Source organism: Centruroides vittatus, unplaced genomic scaffold (genome assembly GCF_030686945.1).
Source record: "Centruroides vittatus isolate TY-2023 unplaced genomic scaffold, ASM3068694v2 contig_390, whole genome shotgun sequence".
NCBI classification, from domain to species: Eukaryota; Metazoa; Arthropoda; class Arachnida; order Scorpiones; family Buthidae; genus Centruroides; species Centruroides vittatus.
This window is the reverse complement of record NW_027122206.1, coordinates 393239-410890: the sequence shown is the minus strand read 5'-3', so window position 1 is coordinate 410890 and position 17652 is coordinate 393239. Positions and strand designations below refer to the sequence as shown.

At 33.3% G+C, this 17652-nt stretch overlaps 3 protein-coding genes across 3 annotated transcripts; 2 read left to right on the top strand and 1 right to left on the bottom strand.

Annotated features, from left to right (window-relative positions):
* Positions 1 to 4564: 4564 nt before the first annotated feature.
* On the top strand, positions 4565 to 6694 carry LOC136975860 (uncharacterized). The gene is made up of 3 exons (XM_067271003.1): positions 4565 to 4680; positions 5286 to 5350; positions 5741 to 6694. Exons 1-3 carry the CDS (start codon positions 4650 to 4652, stop codon positions 6509 to 6511), a joined length of 867 nt encoding a protein of 288 aa, XP_067127104.1. The 5' UTR covers positions 4565 to 4649; the 3' UTR covers positions 6512 to 6694.
* A 2383-nt stretch (positions 6695 to 9077) lies between these two features.
* LOC136975841 (uncharacterized) lies at positions 9078 to 10188 on the bottom strand. Its single transcript, XM_067270984.1, has 3 exons — positions 9958 to 10188; positions 9773 to 9876; positions 9078 to 9506 (listed from the first exon to the last, which is right to left on the bottom strand). Exons 1-3 carry the CDS (start codon positions 9983 to 9985, stop codon positions 9078 to 9080), a joined length of 561 nt encoding a protein of 186 aa, XP_067127085.1. The 5' UTR covers positions 9986 to 10188.
* Positions 10189 to 11379: 1191 nt separating this feature from the next.
* On the top strand, positions 11380 to 12449 carry LOC136975851 (perilipin-2-like). The gene is made up of 5 exons (XM_067270994.1): positions 11380 to 11630; positions 11710 to 11792; positions 11867 to 12068; positions 12141 to 12241; positions 12311 to 12449. Exons 1-5 carry the CDS (start codon positions 11426 to 11428, stop codon positions 12428 to 12430), a joined length of 711 nt encoding a protein of 236 aa, XP_067127095.1. The 5' UTR covers positions 11380 to 11425; the 3' UTR covers positions 12431 to 12449.
* The last annotated feature ends 5203 nt before the right edge of the window (positions 12450 to 17652 follow it).

Below are 17652 nucleotides of genomic sequence, written 5' to 3'. Positions count from 1 at the left end.
TAATATAATATTTAAATTGCTATATCTCGCTGAAAATTCCGGATAGAATTTTGGAAATTATTTAAACTAGAGCTGAAAAACGATGAGAAGTGAAAACTCCTTATTCTTCAATTTAATCGAATAATAAATGTTTTATCACTTGATTACAAGTTCTTCCCGAGAGAAAAGTGTAGTCAGTACTTGATATCAAGTAGTCCGCAGTTTAAAGGCAACGTTAACTTCCTATAATTTTTCGAACGAGATGGAGGAACCGCTAATGTGGTGAAAGGTAGCAGGGGTGCTACTTATCACCGTTTTTTGTTTCAACATTTTTTTGAAAAAGATGATTACGGAATATCTAGAAAAAGAAAAAGACATTAAAATCGGTGAAAGGCAGACTCAGTGCCTAAGTTATGCTGATAATACGGCAATTCTGGCGGAGAGCAATGGTAAAAAGAGAAAGATTCAGAGTGGACTGGTGAGGAAATGTACAGTCTTCAAAACAAAAAATAATGTGAACGAAATCAAAGTGCAATGGATCGGAGAAAGAGAAAGGTCAGCATTCATTTAAATCATGAGAAAGTGAAACACATGAACGGGTTTAAATATCTGGGTGCTTGGCTTGACTCTGTGCACAAATGGAAAAGAAATCAAGAGAAGAAGAATTAGTGTGGAGAAAGAGGCATTTAGAAAATGAAAACAATTTTGTATGGGCCTTTAATATTAGTGTGGGGCTCCGGAAGATGGTCTAGAATATATGCACAAAAAAGGATTTTGATTTGGTATAAAAGAAAATGATAATAATTTTTATTATTATAATTAAAGGCTGTAAAAGGAAACCATCCAACGGATAAAAAAGGGGAAACGCAAAATGAAAATTTCATAGCCATAAAAGGACATGTTTACAGAAATTTCCAAGAGACGAACTTCTCAAGTTAAAACAATAGATGAATGCGAGTCCTAAGATCGAACATCTTCGATAGGGATCAAGTTGACCGTCCGTACTGACTCGTCTCACTACCCAGGTTCCGATCTTGTTACGTTTCGTAACGAGTGGAAACAAATCAGAAAGCGGGGGCAAGTCGGCATCGACCTATCGGAATGTTCGATCTAGGACCCAAAAAGAACTGATGAAAACCGCGTGAATCGAGGTCAAGACGTTCGTTTCTCGGTTCGTAGTCTTCCCATCATGGACGTGTGTGCTTCTGTAGAAATAGGAAGGAAATTTTAGATATCGCGTATACAAACCTTATCTACTGTGTCGCCCTGTGCCACCCAAGTTTGTAGGAGAAGATTCGCTTGAAGTCTTGCCTAGCGCCCCGGGGCCTACGATTGTTTCGCTGTCTCCACCGAAAGGAAGAAAAAGAAATCCTGAACATTCGAACTTTATTCGGACTTAATCTACGCTCTTTGTGCGGTGATACCGCCTTTGTTCAACGAAATTTTGTAAGAAATTCTTATTTTTATTAAACCGTTTGACGATGGTGATCTCGTCTTTTAGAGATTTTTTCATTTCTACTTAAGGTTGGTTAAATGCTACATCTGGAGTGTTTTCCTCCATGGTGCTGAAATCGAACTATGAGACAATACGACATGAGGCGAAAAGGTGCTTAAAGATGTGGCTGTGGAGAATAGAGAAAGTCAGATGGAGCGATAAAGTGAGAAATGAGAAAGTCCTAAGAAGAGTGGATGAAAAGAGAAGCATGATAGAGACAATAATGGAGATAAAAGCTAATTGGATGGGGCAAGTGATTCGAGAAAAAGGCTTGTGGAATGACGTTATGGAAGAAATGGTTGCAGGTAGAAAAAACCAAGGGGAAACATGAATTAAAATGGTGGAAACTAAAGAAGAAGAATCACATGCTACCAATAGAGTTACATTTCTTATTTGAGGTTTACAATATATTTTACTGTTTACATGTTACGTACAGAATTAGTAGCAGAAGGCTACAAAATACGCCTAGAGCCTTGGTAGTGCTAGCCGTAAGGATGTAGAATAGCGTAACCTGAAAAATGGATAAACCGGTAACTAACTTAACACCATAACGGGAGCGTACAAATGAATGACGGACATGACAGCAAGAACGAAAAAGCTCGTTGCCAACTGCAAACGACAATCCCAGAGTACACCTGTCACTTCTCACATCCCTGAAAACATAGCCCTTAATAAAGCCTGGCAGCGATCTGAAAGAAAGAATGCTGGAGCGTGTTATTACCCGAACACGACAGATAATGCATCGTTGATTATAACTAGCCCAGTTACGCCCAGAGACAGCAATCCGAAAAAAAGAACTACAATTGCAGAAGTGGCAGACTACAGTAAGATGATATCTATCTAAACGGAAGTATGGGGAAAGTAGCCGAAAATAAGAAGTATATGCATAAAATAAAGTAAAATAAAATAAGTGCAAATAAAATAAAATGAATAGATTAAACTAGAGTAAACGGAATCACATGAGATGAAACGAAAATGTAATAAACTGAGATATTCTGTTGGTAGAACAAAATAGACAATAGCTTAGAATGAGAGAAAGAAACTAAAAAAAAAAAAAGAGCGAACCTGTCAGAAACCAAGTCCTGAGGTAAAAACAAGTCCGAAGAGGTGTATAGAGTAAGAGAATACACAATAGTGAAATAATCGTTCGCCAGAGGTCAGTAGTAGCGACTAGTTTGATAGCTGTTGGTAGCAGCCTAATAACAGTAGCCATAAAACTGCTTTGTGGGGAGAGAAAGAAACAGTACATTCAACATTAAAGAATAAAAAAGACAGGCATATCGTCCACGTGTTCCGTTGCCTTATCACATCAATCTTGTCCAATTAATCCTAATATGAAAGTAAAGCAGAAAAAATTTTTGCGTCAACCTTGAATAAATCTGTTACCCGCACATAATATTAACAGAATTAACATCAATGTTGCGTTGTACGCTTCACATTATAATTTCTCAATCACACCATTTATGTGACTTTACTTTTATAATTTTTCAAAACGACTATGACACATTATGTAATGTTTACATGTTTATTCGCTAAAAATTTATCTTAAGAAGTAAAAATAAATCAAATAAATGTAATTACTTTATGAGCAACTGTATTTGTAGGACAGCAAAATGGCTAACCTGGTTAAGGTATTAGCCTACCAATCTGTGTGACACGAGGTAATAGATAAATTATATGCAGTGCATTTAGAATAATTTTCATTCTTATAGTTTTGTAAATTTTCAAACATGACTCCACATCACACACGCTACAGGTCGGATAGTTTATACTTCTATTATCTTATAAGATTTAGATTATGAGTTCATATCTGGCATTCGGACTTTTATCTGTTTGGACTTCTAAAGAAACATAACTCTTGGAGATTTTCATTACACAATGAAACACTAATGTAATCCCTGACAATGATTCTGCGAATTCTACTTCTCTCGTGAGAAGTAGAATTCGCAGAATTCATGAGAGAAGTACATGTTCTCTAGCACACCATTCAGACAATTGGCTTAACGTACGTGGTGCATCTACCATCGTGCCAAATACAATACCTAAGCAATAGGGTCACAATTTCGAAGTAACTTGATCTTCAACCGAAACTTGAATAGCTTACACCAAAAATAAGTTATATCCATGGTAAACTTCGTGCTACACGGTAGATTCGACTTGGGTTTATTTGGTTTGCATGAACCAACAGTGTATACGACGACACACACAAGAACGAAATTGTTTTTAATTGTGTTTGGCCTTACGCTGCTTCAAAAAAAGTAAAAAAAATGAGCACCGTGGCAAACAGTTGTTGTTTTTAGAAATTAGAAGTAACTTGTTTTGCATGGTTGGTCTTTAAGCACATCAATCATTACATATCTGATTCAAATATAAATAATTTCAACATAAAATGTTTTGTTTTGTAGTGCTTAGTGGCGTAGCGTAGTGGGGGCGGCAGGGGGGCCCGCCCCGACGGCACTTTAAGGAGGCGGCAAAATTTCACAATAAATAATAATAATACCTAAATAAGGGGGCGGCGAAATTTTCCTCCGCCCTGGGCGGCTGACACCCACGCTACGCCACTCCTAGCGCTGCTATAAAATTTTATTGGTTTTATTGTCTTGTACGAAAATTTTTGTACAGAAAAACCACAGAATGGCTGAAAGAGCGTATCAAATTGCAATTAATAAAATTTATTAATTTAGACTAACAAATCTACTTATAACATTTAAATTTTTGAGGTCTTCATACATATGAGGCCTGGACTAAGTAATACGGCGTTGTCAAAATTCTGTACAATATTTATGTTAGAAGCTTAAGTACAATTATACAACAGTTCCGGAACAGTAAATTATAAATCTGCTATTGTTTCAGTTGTGTGAGAATAAATTAAATAAATATAATACCACATTTTTTCTCGTCGACAGAATTTTATATTGTTATTTACCACTTACAAAGCAATATGTGTAATAAAATAATATATTTTATAACAATACAACACGTAAATTATTTTCAAGTGAAGTTACAAAAATTATTCGATATTTTAATAAACAAGGATACTGAACGTTTATTTTGTTATTTGTAAACCTATGTAAATCGTACACGAACATGTTACGAAATTATATAGTATCATTACCCGAATTGCTATAAAAGGCGAGCAGTTGGACTTATATTCCATACATTTTACAGCAGAAAAATGAAGTTGAAGCTCTTTCCTCTCATTCTTGGTAAATATATATAAAAATATTTTATGTAATTATATGCATTTATCATACATCTATTAGGGTAAATGAAGGGTAGATGGTGAACACTTGTAATTACCGTTTAATGTGAAAAGTAGCGCCACGTATTAATATATTGTGTTAGTTGAAAGTTTGCCGTATGCTGTTTACGCGCAATTACTATAACAGTAAGTGATGTTTCTGTTTTTGACTTGCAGAATGTTTCACCGATGCTTTTGCTTACTGTAGCCTCGAAAATCTTAACTTAAGATTAGCGAATGACTTTTGTTTTTTGAATATAATACTTCAGAAGCTTAAGAAATGAATCTAACTTGCAAAAGTTCAAAAATAAGAGTAGTCACTGATAGAGGGCTCATTTATATAATGTTTACCGACTATCCCACACATCTAAGGGTGAGATCGTGATTTAGCAAAAAATTATATTCTGCTGTTTCGAGAAGACACTGTTGTATTGTTCGTTCTTCTGTTGTTTGGTATGATAAGTGAACACCAGTTTAGTCAGATTTTTAAACAAAATTTATTTTCAGTAACAATTTTCACAACTTTTTTCCACCATCTAACCCTCACTTATTCTGTGTTTCTTATTGCAGTCGTATCCTGTATCCATGTTATAAGCTGCGCAGTGAAGGACCCTCCGGTTCTAACAAAGATATTTGTAAGTAGTTAATTTTACTTATTTGCCCTTAGCATTTTCCATGACTTATACAAAGTCACTACTTTACATCAGCGATCTGTACTCTTTTCTTACGTTCATCCTCTCCTATCAAACTTCTTATCTTCCACATCGGCTCAATACAGCCGTTCCAAATTTGACTAACCACTTTCTTCTGCTCTTACTCCAGCATACTTTACATCATCTACTGCATAGTTGTTATCCCTTCTCATTAAATGACCTTACCTTATTTGCTTAATTATTTGATAATCATTCTTTATGTATTAACTCTCCTATCGCACTTGTACGTCTAAACTTTTTCTTCAAATTTTTCTATCTTGCCTATTGTTTTTGTGCATTATTTTTTATGCTTATTGTTATTTTTTTTGCTAGATACAACCTAAAACGACCGAAAATCCCACTATTGAAACAACTGAGAATCCCACTATTGAAACAACTGAAAATCCCACTATTGAAACAACTGAGAATCCCACTATTGAAACAACTGAGAATTTCCAAACAATTTCGAGCGATGAAAGACGTAGGGAACAATTTTTATCAATTCTACGTTTGTTGAGATATCCAACGATTGTTCTTCAGGACGCATTTCAAATCATGTTCTTGAAAACCGGTGACTTGAAACCAACAATGATGTTAAATTATCTACAGCAAACGATTTTACCTATGTTACGGTATGAAAACAAAGACGAAGTATTTACTCTGTTCAAGCTGATAAAAGACTATTTTACAAGAGAACTTTCCTCAGATGAAGCCTTATTGTATTATAGCAAATTCGAATCCTTATTAAACAAGAAATTTCAAATGATTCTTGCAGTATTACAAGATTTGAATGCAGCGCTAAATCAGTATAACGCCATGGAAATAACCCCTAAAACTAGAAAACTTCTTCACATGCAGCAAGCTCTCTATGGTGAAATGTTCGAGATGTTTGATGATAATGATGATAATGATGACGATGATGATGATGACGACGATGATGACGACGATGACGATTGTGATAATGATGACGATGATGATGATGATGATGATGATGATGATGACGACGATGATGATGATGACGATGATGATAATGATGACGATGATGATACTGATGACGATTGTGATAATGATGACGATGACAACGACGATAAACGACGACGATGACGATGATACACAGTTTAAACTTTAATTTAGGTTATATGCATTTGAAAATTGTAGAAACAATATAAAAATCTTTATACGTATTCAGGATTAATTATGATAATAATGTTGAACCTTGCTGATTCTATCAAGAAGATAAGAAATTATAATTTTTCTTACTTTGTACAATACTTTTATTCAAATAAATTTATCGCATTTACTTATTTATTTGTATTATTTGGCTTCATACTGCCTAATATCCTGTACATTCAATCAGATCCAGTGATCTCTCCTTCATTATTTTTAGCTTAGGTTAGAGAATGTGTCTTTTTTATTTCTATTATTTTCTTTTCATAATCCTTTATACTGCAAAATAACAAAAGAGAAACATGCATGCGCTTTCCACACTACAACAGAATCCTCGTTCAAAGCGAATCTTTGAATGAGGATTCTGTTGTAGTGTTCTATTCTTTAAACATAAGAATTGATTAGAGATCAGAGAAAGGAAAACTTCATGATGTTATAAAATAAATTAAGAAAGACGATTTCGACTTTTTGCATTTTCCGTGTTGCAGAACGCCCAGAATTCTTGACGATCAAAAAGAAAAAACAAAAATAGAATTTCTGCCCACTTTTCTCTCTAATCAAATAACTCCGAAAATATTTCACTAGTGACACAAGAGGCGTGGCGCACTAAATTTATTTAGGGTTGTTTTCTCTTCTCTTTTCCTTTCTACGAAATACGAACTGACCTTTACAAAGAAATCATTTGAATTTTGAATATACTGTATCATAAATAAACTTTTTTCCAAATATACTGCAAACGTATCAGCGGATCTGCCTACACACAAATCTAAATACAAGACCCTTCACAATGATACATATATACATCGTAAAAATGATTATAGTGCCAGCCTGTTAATACAAAACCGAAAACTAAATACAGAATTTTGATATATTTGTGGCCACCTAAATAACACGAACAATCTATATAAATATAAATCAATTCTTGTTAACTTGTTGGTTTGATTCTTATACAGTCCATTATTCTTATAGTTCGAGTATTATTTAGATCCGGGAATTGAAACTAAGTTATGTATTTCCATATTTCCACAAACGTTGGAGTAGTATATAGATTCTGCATCCTTTACATGTAGGGCCATTTATTGGCAACGATAATAAATAAATTCTAATTGTTGTTTATCATTGAACTATACAAATTGAAACTTTCAATCTGGGAAATTTCTAAAAAATGAATTGTCCTCATCAAGTTGTGTCAAATTACATCAATTCTAGTCAAAAATATGAAACAAGTTCATCTGGAAAAATCCCCTGTATTGAAGTATTGTAAAACAGGGTAATTTGCTGAAACTTAGCAATTCTACAATGTTAGGAAAATTACGTCTCATCCAGCCAGGGACGGATCTATATAGGTTATATTGTAATAAAGCTTAAGCCGTGGGCCCGAAGTGTGAAGGGCCCATAAAAATTGAATTATTTTTGTTGATAATATTTCACTAATTTCTTATGTTTTTTATATAAGATATAAAGTTTGTCATTCAACACCTTTTCATAAATAAATTTATTTCAACTCCGATTTTGATGTTAGTAAAAATGAATTATAAACCCCAATTTAAAAATTCTTAATCTAACAGAAAATGGGACCCCATTGCACTTCAATAAGCCCTAGGCACTTGAAATGAGTTCGTCTTATAAATAAGAGCCACAAAGAGATTTGAGTGGAAAAAACATCACATAACTGAAATGACAGTTGACAAGTTATAACTTATAAGGCATTATTACATGAAATTCGACAAGTATGGGCCAAATGGTTGGTAAAGCACGATATTAAGAAAAATGAACTAATTCACTCAACACGGCAGCAAGGATCTGGAGATTTCAGTGGTGTGCATTGATTTTCATAATTATAATATGCTAATTTCATAGATACGTATAATTGAGATCATAATAAAAACCCGTAAGCCAGTTTTTATGTCTTTAAATAATGCAATTTAGTGCTCCTCCGGGTCAATGAGCGAGAGCGTGGCCAACGAGAAAAACGCTGAGATTACATGGTCATGTGACCAACTTAGTGCTAGGAGATGGAAAGTGTATTTGCTGCTGCATATAGACGTACGGGCATAATTATACTGTTCTATAATTAATTAAAAACCTGCAAAAAGCGTTAAGAACACGCTATTACACAAAATCGACGTACTGTATATTTATTTTCTAAACATACTGTATTTACATCCGGGATCATTGATCTTACCACTTGTCGAAACAAGTTCTAATTACCGAAAGGCCGGATTATCGGCTACATTTCGTAGAGTTCAAATGACCGGATGTTTCGGATTATCGAGTGCCGGATTAGAAAACTTATACTCTAATTAATTACTCCATATTCAAAACTATTATGCTAATAAAGCAATAACTTTTAAACTTGCAAAAATTTTAATACTTTATTTTTCAATTACACCATAGAATCCATATTAAATTACAATTCTCAATTACAATTTTAATTTTAAACATTTTTAAATGTTACCTGTTTAAAAAACATAATTTAATATTGATATTTTCCAAGTAAATATTACATATTGAAAAACATAGAAATAAATTTTGCTATTTCAGACAGGTATCCATAATACATTTTCTTATAAAAAAGGGTTATCTCTATATTAGTTGTATTTTCAACATTGTAGTAATATTTTAGATCATCACTCAAATTATCCAAGAAATTCACTACGATTCGACTGATACGTTCATCGAGTTGAATGGGATTATCTTCTGTGATGTTTTCACCGTTTGCGTGCAAATATATCAAATCTGATATATTTTTTAATGCATTTGGCATATTCACATCGTACTTGGAATTGATCAGATCGATAGCTAAAGCAATAACTCGATTCATGATCATATCAGATTTCATATTCATTACGGAAACGAGAAGATCAATGATATCATATTTGTCTTTTCTTTCATATCCATCCGTTGTTTCCTTTTCAGTTGAAGTAGTAAACTGTAATTACAAAATGTCTTTATATAAAATCGTTTATATGCTACAGGTATATATATATATATATACTGGGCCACCCGGAGGGAAAACAGGAAACATTGAATTATTATATTAAAGGAAGTGAATTAAAAATATTGGTTTTTTTCATCCACTTTCTACAGGGGCAACTACTTCTCGAAACCAGGGATAATTTACATCTCCTGTCCCCCTCTGGGAGTATCTGCGTATGTATAATAATAAATATATAGGTAAAATAGATGATAACATACGGGGTAATTCTCTGAATTAGTGTTATCAGTGAAGACTTCAAAATCATCCACGGTGGTTTCGGGATCGTCAGTAATACAATAAGTGCATTGAATGAATAGTATAACTGAATAATATTTGAAAATCACAAAATGTTATTTTAAATATAATAAATTAAAAAAAAAAGCTTTATAAATGTTAAACTTACCAGATACGAGGAATACGTACAGTTTCATCTTGAAATATTCTATGCCTGTAACGCTCTATCCGATGGCTTTTTATATGAATTTTGGAATTATTTTCGTAAAGATTAACTTACAATTATTGGTTGATATTCTATACTACTGAATATGAGTTTGATTATATTAGTTTTATATCATCAGCAATTACGTTGGAAGTTCCGTAATTGATCGGTATCAATATCATCCTATATGTTATAGCATTCTGTAGAAATCCCAGCGTAGATAAAAATAAATTATGTTTACAACAAATTTTTCAAGTTGAGTAATATACTTCCTGGATAACAATATCAGGTAATATAATTGTTTATAATATAATTTTAATTTGATATTTGAAAAACAGAAACATGTTTTTCTATTTAATATTGTGGAAGGTATCATATTCATTTTCATTTTATTATAAACAATTGTTTCCTTTTTTAGAACACTTCTCGCCCTGTGGGCAGTAAAAGGCCCAGTATGTGTTCGGCCAGGCCTCACAATAGAGCGGCCAGGTTGTAAATAATGGAGCCTGATATATCCGAAATGAATAGCCCTAAAATCATCTTGAGACTGATCTATCCAGATTTGATCCTGTATATTCCAGCAAGCATCCTAGCAACCCGGCCATCCGGCTGTAAGGATATTGATATTCGTTAATTACGTAAAATTATCCCAGGACTTTTCTTAAAATATTTATTCAAATTTGACTAGTTAGGATTAACTGTACATAAACCGGTTTTTAAATTAATTAATGGAAAATTACGAAACTCATTAAACACATTAACCACTTATGAAGTTTTATGTGTAGTAGCATTACTACTGTATGAAGATGACCAGAAACAGAACATCGTCGTATTTCTGGTGTTCATAAACATTAAAGAATAAGAAAAATCAGAGTTTGGTTTGGTTTTATCACGCGACACATGGGCAATTTGATGAAGAAAGATGCCTCCCGGCAAATCTTTCATGGGAAACCGGTGCCTATTTTGGTGTTAGTAACGTGGAAAACTCCACGTGGCTAGTGTTTGCTGAGGTAGAAACCATGACTAATTATCAGTGTTAATCTGTAAAGCGCTGTATTAAAATCAAGCGCTGTCAATTAATTAAATCTAGTAATAATTCTTTATCTATTTATAAAGGATCGAATAAGCCTTTAATTTTAAAATATTCATAAATTTATTTTAACATTTTGTGATTTGTAAGTGTTACATGCAAATGTTTCGATAAAATTAAAATTGAATAATTAAATTTACGAATATTAAATAATCAATAACTAAAAACGCAGTTAATTATCTCCTGTTAATGTGAAGCTCTTTATCCACGTTAAGTACGTACATGCAAATTTAGAAATTTGCATTTTATTGAGCAACGTTTCTTGAACTACTAGCTATAAAAGCGAAATAGAGCAATGATTTGGTACTAGTGTGAGTCAATTAAAGAAGAGTTTAAGGAAAGATGACCAAAGAGGAACAGAAGATGCAAGTATTTTCTCGTCTGATGGAATTCCCAGTACTTTCTTCTGCTTTTGAGTGGATTAAAAGAAAATACGAAGATGCAAAGAAGTCGGAAGTGTTCGGAGAATTCTTTCTTCGAACGGAAGCTATCGTGATGAAATCTGCGGATAAGCTGAAACCTTCCTTCGAGAAGCTTGAAAAGCAAGGTAAGTAAATTTAGAAATTTATTAATATTTTTCTATTGTAACAAACTTTTTAAATTTATTTATTTTTTTTCTTTCTTAGTTTTGACCTTTGATAATTATGCAGTGAAAGGATTAAACAAAATTGAAGAGATGTTTCCTATCACTAAGAAACAACCTGCAGAAGTACTAATGACGATCTTAAACGCTTCTCTTCCTTTTTTTTCTACTATACTGACTGCTTTATTTCTATTTTTTAGTTAAAAGCAGCTTTAACTGTTTATTTAAAAGACCTAAAATCCAGCGGCAAGATGGACGTGTTCTGGTCTCACGTTCGGATGACTGCAAAAGGAGTATTGAATGTAGTCTTGGAATTTATTAAGAGCTTGCTGAATGCAGAGACTGTAGTTTTAGTCGCGTCTGGTATTGCAAACTTCTTATTGCCTCCCTTGAAGGACGAACGTAAGTATACTACTAAACAATCTTAATTTTTTTCAATCCCCAATTCTTCACTAGTAGTACTTAATTTTCCAGCTGAGTTTCCAGAAACTACTTCTCGTGACCTGAAAGTGGTGTTCTCAAAATGTGTACACCGAATGCGATATTACGGAAAGGCTCTCGTCAGTATGAACGCGGTAAGTTATATCCCCCCCTTCTAATTCTCTTTTGATCTTCATTTATTCTCCCTGGTTTTTTTTATATAGGACGTAAAATGGAGTGACTTTCCCCTTCTTGTCTTTCCCGCAAAACTCTGGTCCATTCCTCTAATCGTGTACTACGAGATGATGGCATCTTTTCATTTAGATAAAAATGTACTTCTCTGAGCAATTCGTTTAATAAAGATTTTTTTCACAACTGTACTGTCGGTATTGTCTCGCTAGTTCAAACACGCATTCGCGCTTAAAAAATAGTGAAGTTAGGAAAGACTTCCCACATAGTCTTACATTAAGAACTAGTACAATGATAATTGTCATAATTACTGACTAGAATTGCATAGTGAACTTCTAAACGCCTTAGTTTACGATATAGATCACCTATTTTAAAGTAAACAACTATCACAGCTTCAGTTCTATTAGGTTTCTGTTAATTACCTGAAATAATATTAGGGGTGATGGAAAAGATCGAAATCCGTACACAATGTACAGACTATATCAGCAAATTCTTAACGAAATGTTAGTTCATAATTAACATTGCTTGAAATTATAAACAAACGTCTATAAGTGATATATATATATATATATATTTTTTTTTTTTTTACTTCAGGAAACTAATTTTTAACGTCTCTCCCCCCCCGACTAAGATTGACTTCCTTCCTGGATAACAGTTCCCAATTCTGTTTGGGTATGAACTTTTTACATTACTCTGACCTCTGTGCGCGAACCGGATGTCTAGGAAGTGTCATTTGACACGTGCCGATTTATAAATATGTAACCGTACCGTCACAACTGACAATGCAACATTAGAATTTAATGGATTATATATCCAGGTATAAATAACCTGGGTGATTTCAATAAGAATTCAACTTTCAACATTGTATTAACTTCTCTTTGTACAAAATATTTTTTCCTCGGCAGACTCGTCACTGCGTAACACTTTGGCACACTGATATTATTTATACCGAAAAGTTTTCTGCCTTTATTTACACCAGAAATCCTGCAAATGGAATAATAGGAGTAACAAACTAACCATAAATGATGGAGTTTCTATCAGTTTAATTTGTGCACTCTTAATACATAGCTTTCCCTCTGTGAACTTTGCTATTTCTGATTTTGAGCTAACCACTTTAATGTTCGAAGCATCTCGAAAATCTTACATGCTAAAGTTACGTTTGAGATTACTGCAACGTAACGCTTTGGTCTTCTACCAGAGAGGTGCCTCCCGAAGAACATTGTACAGAAATTTAGTTTAAATATTGTATCACATGCTGTAGCTCAGTCTTACCTAAAAAACAATACTGAAATTCCTCGTTTCAATATTGGAGTCCTAAACTATTGTACATAGTTTTTTCGAAAGTATATCAAATTACATCATTGTACGTTACGTGAGGAAGGATCAAAAGTAAAGGCACAATAGTCTATATAAATCCCCTATCTAATCGTTTAAGTGTGTAAAATTTGATCGCGCACATTTTTTTGATTTAAAATAGTATATATGGATGCTTTGTGTTTGGGGAAAACAATTTTGTTCATTAACTTTGATAACTTCTGTGCTTTTTTTATTCGAAAATTTCTGAAAGGTTTTTATATCAGAGTGATTGATTCTATTATATTTTGTATGATAGAGGAAGGGTCATACCATACATCGAGTAGAGTCAGACTTAAAATTCTACTTATTAGCATTTGCAATTTTTTTGTAAAACTCATTTCTACCTTCAAAATTAAGTCTTTTGCGATTTTATAATAAAAATTTTAAAATTTCGTAACAGATGGCGCCACATATAATTTTAACGTTTTTACCGGAAAAGTTATGCAACTCGTTAGATTTCTTAAAATTGCTCTTACACCTCTCATTGCTTTAACTTCAGACGTTTAACACCATTTTCTTTGATGAAAGCTACTAAAAATGTCCGTTGTTTGGAGGTTATTTGTATACATTTCTGTACCAGGAACAACATTCCTAAAAATGTCTGCTGCGTAGAAGTGGATGTTATTGGAGGTTCGACTATCAAAAATTTAATAATGTTATTTTCAGCTTGAAATAATAACGTTATCGATTATTTAAAAGATTAAAACAAGTAAATATCTTAATACTGAAAATGCACAAGAATAAAAAAATGTCTACATGGATATAATTAAGAATCTTACAAATGTTTTCAGTAAAATGTTCATTTACAAGCAAAAACGACGCAAATAAAATTGGCGTATATGTTGCAAATTATTTCCAATATTTCATATATATTATTTCGGAGTAAAGTCTTATTGATTTTTAGATTATAACCGGCAAATTTTGAGCGTAATGAATTGATATCAGCTTGCAGGGAGGAGGGGTCTTTGGATTCAATTTTGTTATCTGCATAAACAATTATTGATTTGTAATTTATCTATGTAAGCTAAAAAAAGCATGCTTAATACAGAACCCTGTGGTATGCCACATATACGGAAGAAAGGCAAAAATTCGAGATCACCAATATAAATCTTACATAATCTTCACAAGTAATAGTTGTTTACCCAACAGAAGAGACGGAATCTACATCGAAACAATAACGAAGTTATGTTTACATTGTTGCAAAGATAGTGAATGAAAGATAGCTTCGGGTAGGAGGCCAAAGTATCTTGATTTGACATTATTAAAAATATCATAAATTTCATCGTCAGGAACTTTTTGTTTGGGCGTAGTTATTTTGAGATTTTTTAAAATAAAACACCAAAAGGTACGGGGTCTGCGACAAAGTTAGATACAATTCTGTTGAAGTATTCTTGAAAGGTAATACGGTGTTCCTGATAGTAGCGTTGTTGTAGTATTCTGTATATGTAAAGATCTCTTGGGTTCCCATAACGTTTCCATTTAGTCCATTGTTTTCTGATAGTATTGGATAGTTTCTTTAGGTGTAGAAAGAAAACCATCTATGAGCGGAAGTGTTTATTTTACGGAACTGTAAAAACTTACAGCTTGCAGGGAGGAGCTGCATCGAATCCTGACTGTAATTGTGGCCGAAAAATATATTATAAATTTTATCAGTTAGTTTCTGATCGGAGATAGGACAGTCGAGGAAAATACAGTCAATCGAGCAGAGTAAACAAGTAAACTCTATTGTCCTATACATAACGTTTGTTGCAAGAAGGTCGTTTCTAGTGTCTCCTAGGCAGTATAATGCTGTCTTAGGCCACAGGATTAATCCATAAGACAGATAATTTCATAACACTATAGCTCCATTTCTGACGCATCTCTCTGTTCTCTCAATATATTGTGTGTACATACTAATTTCCTTTCTATTCAACCACCAAAGCATAGAATGATGAGTCAGGAATGATTTTCTTTAGCAGACCGATATAAATGACAACAACGAAGATTACCTTTAAATTTTTTATTCGGAGTAATAATATGGAAATAGTATAAACTCTTCGGTGTCTCGTTAATTAACTTTGTTAATATTCTCAAATTGTAATGAAAAGTCAGAATAATTTCAATAACAAAAGGAATAATTAAATCAAATTTAGAACACCAATTGAAAAAGTCATTTTCGTTCAACATTGCTGTTATTATAAAAAACGCTTCATTAAAGTTTACTTTATCTATTACAAGAGACACATCGACTGAAACCAAAAAAAACTTTTAAATTTACCGCCATTTCGTACCAAGAAAATGGACATCGCTGTTAAATAAATCAAATTCCTGAAAATATGAAACTTATTTTTTCAATTATTTTTCGTGCCCAACAATGGCTAAATATATAAACATATTAAACACTTGATAATTAGTCACACTTCTGCCTGACTAACAGGCTGGAAAATTTGTTCTCATGTCTAAAGCCGAAATAGGAGTGACAGGAGTGGCACCCCACCGCTCTGGGATCCGAGATCGAATCCTGACTTATCGAAAAACCATAGGAATTTTTCGGGGTGTCCGTTCGGATATATTGCGCCCATTCCTCACCACATGACCGCCGCATTGTTAATGTCGTCGAACTCAAAATGGGTTTGTCAAAAAATGGTACTTTTAGTGCTCAAAATGCGTTAAGACTTAAAAGAGAGGGGGGAAACCTAAATGAGGTTGTTTCCCATTAAGTTCTCGAGGAAGGCATTTTCATTAGCAGATTGCTTTGTGTTGCATTGCTTATTCTATTGATCATATCCATTAAAATCATAACTACAACTGTTACAATCAACATATATTTTTGTAAGGACAAATCAAAAGTATTTATTAATATTAAGTTTGAGTAAAAGTCGTTAGATAAAGTAGAAGAAATCTAATTGCTAGGAGAATTGCTAAAAAATTGAAACATCATTACAGAATAAGAGATGGCCACACTGGCAATAGTCAAGAGAAGATTCCCGTCAATAGCAAATACTCCACATGCAGAGAAACAAGGAATATCTTGCATGCAACTGAGCATAAATCTGAATGCAGATTCTTGAGTGGTAATTCTGCAATGGGCAGAAAGTCGATAAGTTTCAACAGCCAAAGTTTTGGCAGCTGATGTCATACGCGAAGAGGAAAGGCAAACGTCGACAAAGTACAAGAATGGGAAACAGAAAAACGGTAAAAACATGAACATGAATTCGAAGGGATCGTCCAAAAGAATACTAAAACGACTGACTCTAAAAGTAATATTACCTGCAACGAAAATGGTCCAGATAAACAAAATCGCTGAGTATATCTTCTGCACGGCATTCATTACGCTAATTAATTTCACGTAAATTTCGGAAACAGCTGAAATCTCTTTCTGTACATCTTGACAGTTTTGAATTCTGTAATGTAAAACTCTGAATCCATTTTCAAGCTCCCTGCAAATCAGTGCAAAGAAAACAAAGAGAAAATTGTTAGGCATCAAAAATAACATAGGATAACCTACATACACGAAATAAGAAACGAACAAAGAAAGATTTTCTGACATTTTATATGAAAACATGGTCTGAATATTCCAAAATTCATAAAAGTCACTATCTTTCTTCAAGAAAAACATCAAACATGACAAATTGTACAAGAGAAAATTGATCCATAGAAAGATGATCCTTTTCCGAAAATATTTCTCATCAGATCCATTTTCAAGTTCTAATTGTGATATTCTCAATGCCTTCTTGATCAGGTCATACAGCTTCACTTTATTACGGTGGAAGTGATATATATTTACCAAAGACACTAGAATGGAAATGGCTATGAAGGTGGAGAGCAGTATACTCGTTGGATGCGATTGTTTCGTCATAAATTCAGTACACTTGTGATAAATCAGGAAAATTAAATTTAATTTTGCCACTATTAAGACAAAGGCGCCGTAAATATTTAATTTTTTCTCTGTCTTCAACTTTAAACCCCAAACTTGAAGATTTTTAAGGAAATCTTCCCATTTCTGATCGAAGCCATCGAGCGATTTCGATTCCTTGCCGAT

Coding starts and splice junctions, on each gene's coding strand:
- LOC136975841 (XM_067270984.1), bottom strand. CDS start 9,985: ATGAAACTGTACGTATTCCTCGTATCTG. Junction 9,877..9,957: donor GTACGTATTCCTCGTATCTG/GTAAGTTTAACA, acceptor AATATTATTCAG/TTATACTATTCATTCAATGC. Junction 9,507..9,772: donor CTAATTCAGAGAATTACCCC/GTATGTTATCAT, acceptor TTGTAATTACAG/TTTACTACTTCAACTGAAAA.
- LOC136975860 (XM_067271003.1), top strand. CDS start 4,650: ATGAAGTTGAAGCTCTTTCCTCTCATTCTTG. Junction 4,681..5,285: donor GCTCTTTCCTCTCATTCTTG/GTAAATATATAT, acceptor TTCTTATTGCAG/TCGTATCCTGTATCCATGTT. Junction 5,351..5,740: donor CGGTTCTAACAAAGATATTT/GTAAGTAGTTAA, acceptor TTTTTTTGCTAG/ATACAACCTAAAACGACCGA.
- LOC136975851 (XM_067270994.1), top strand. CDS start 11,426: ATGACCAAAGAGGAACAGAAGATGCAAGTATTTTCTCGTCTGATGGAA. Junction 11,631..11,709: donor CGAGAAGCTTGAAAAGCAAG/GTAAGTAAATTT, acceptor TTTCTTTCTTAG/TTTTGACCTTTGATAATTAT. Junction 11,793..11,866: donor CTAAGAAACAACCTGCAGAA/GTACTAATGACG, acceptor TCTATTTTTTAG/TTAAAAGCAGCTTTAACTGT.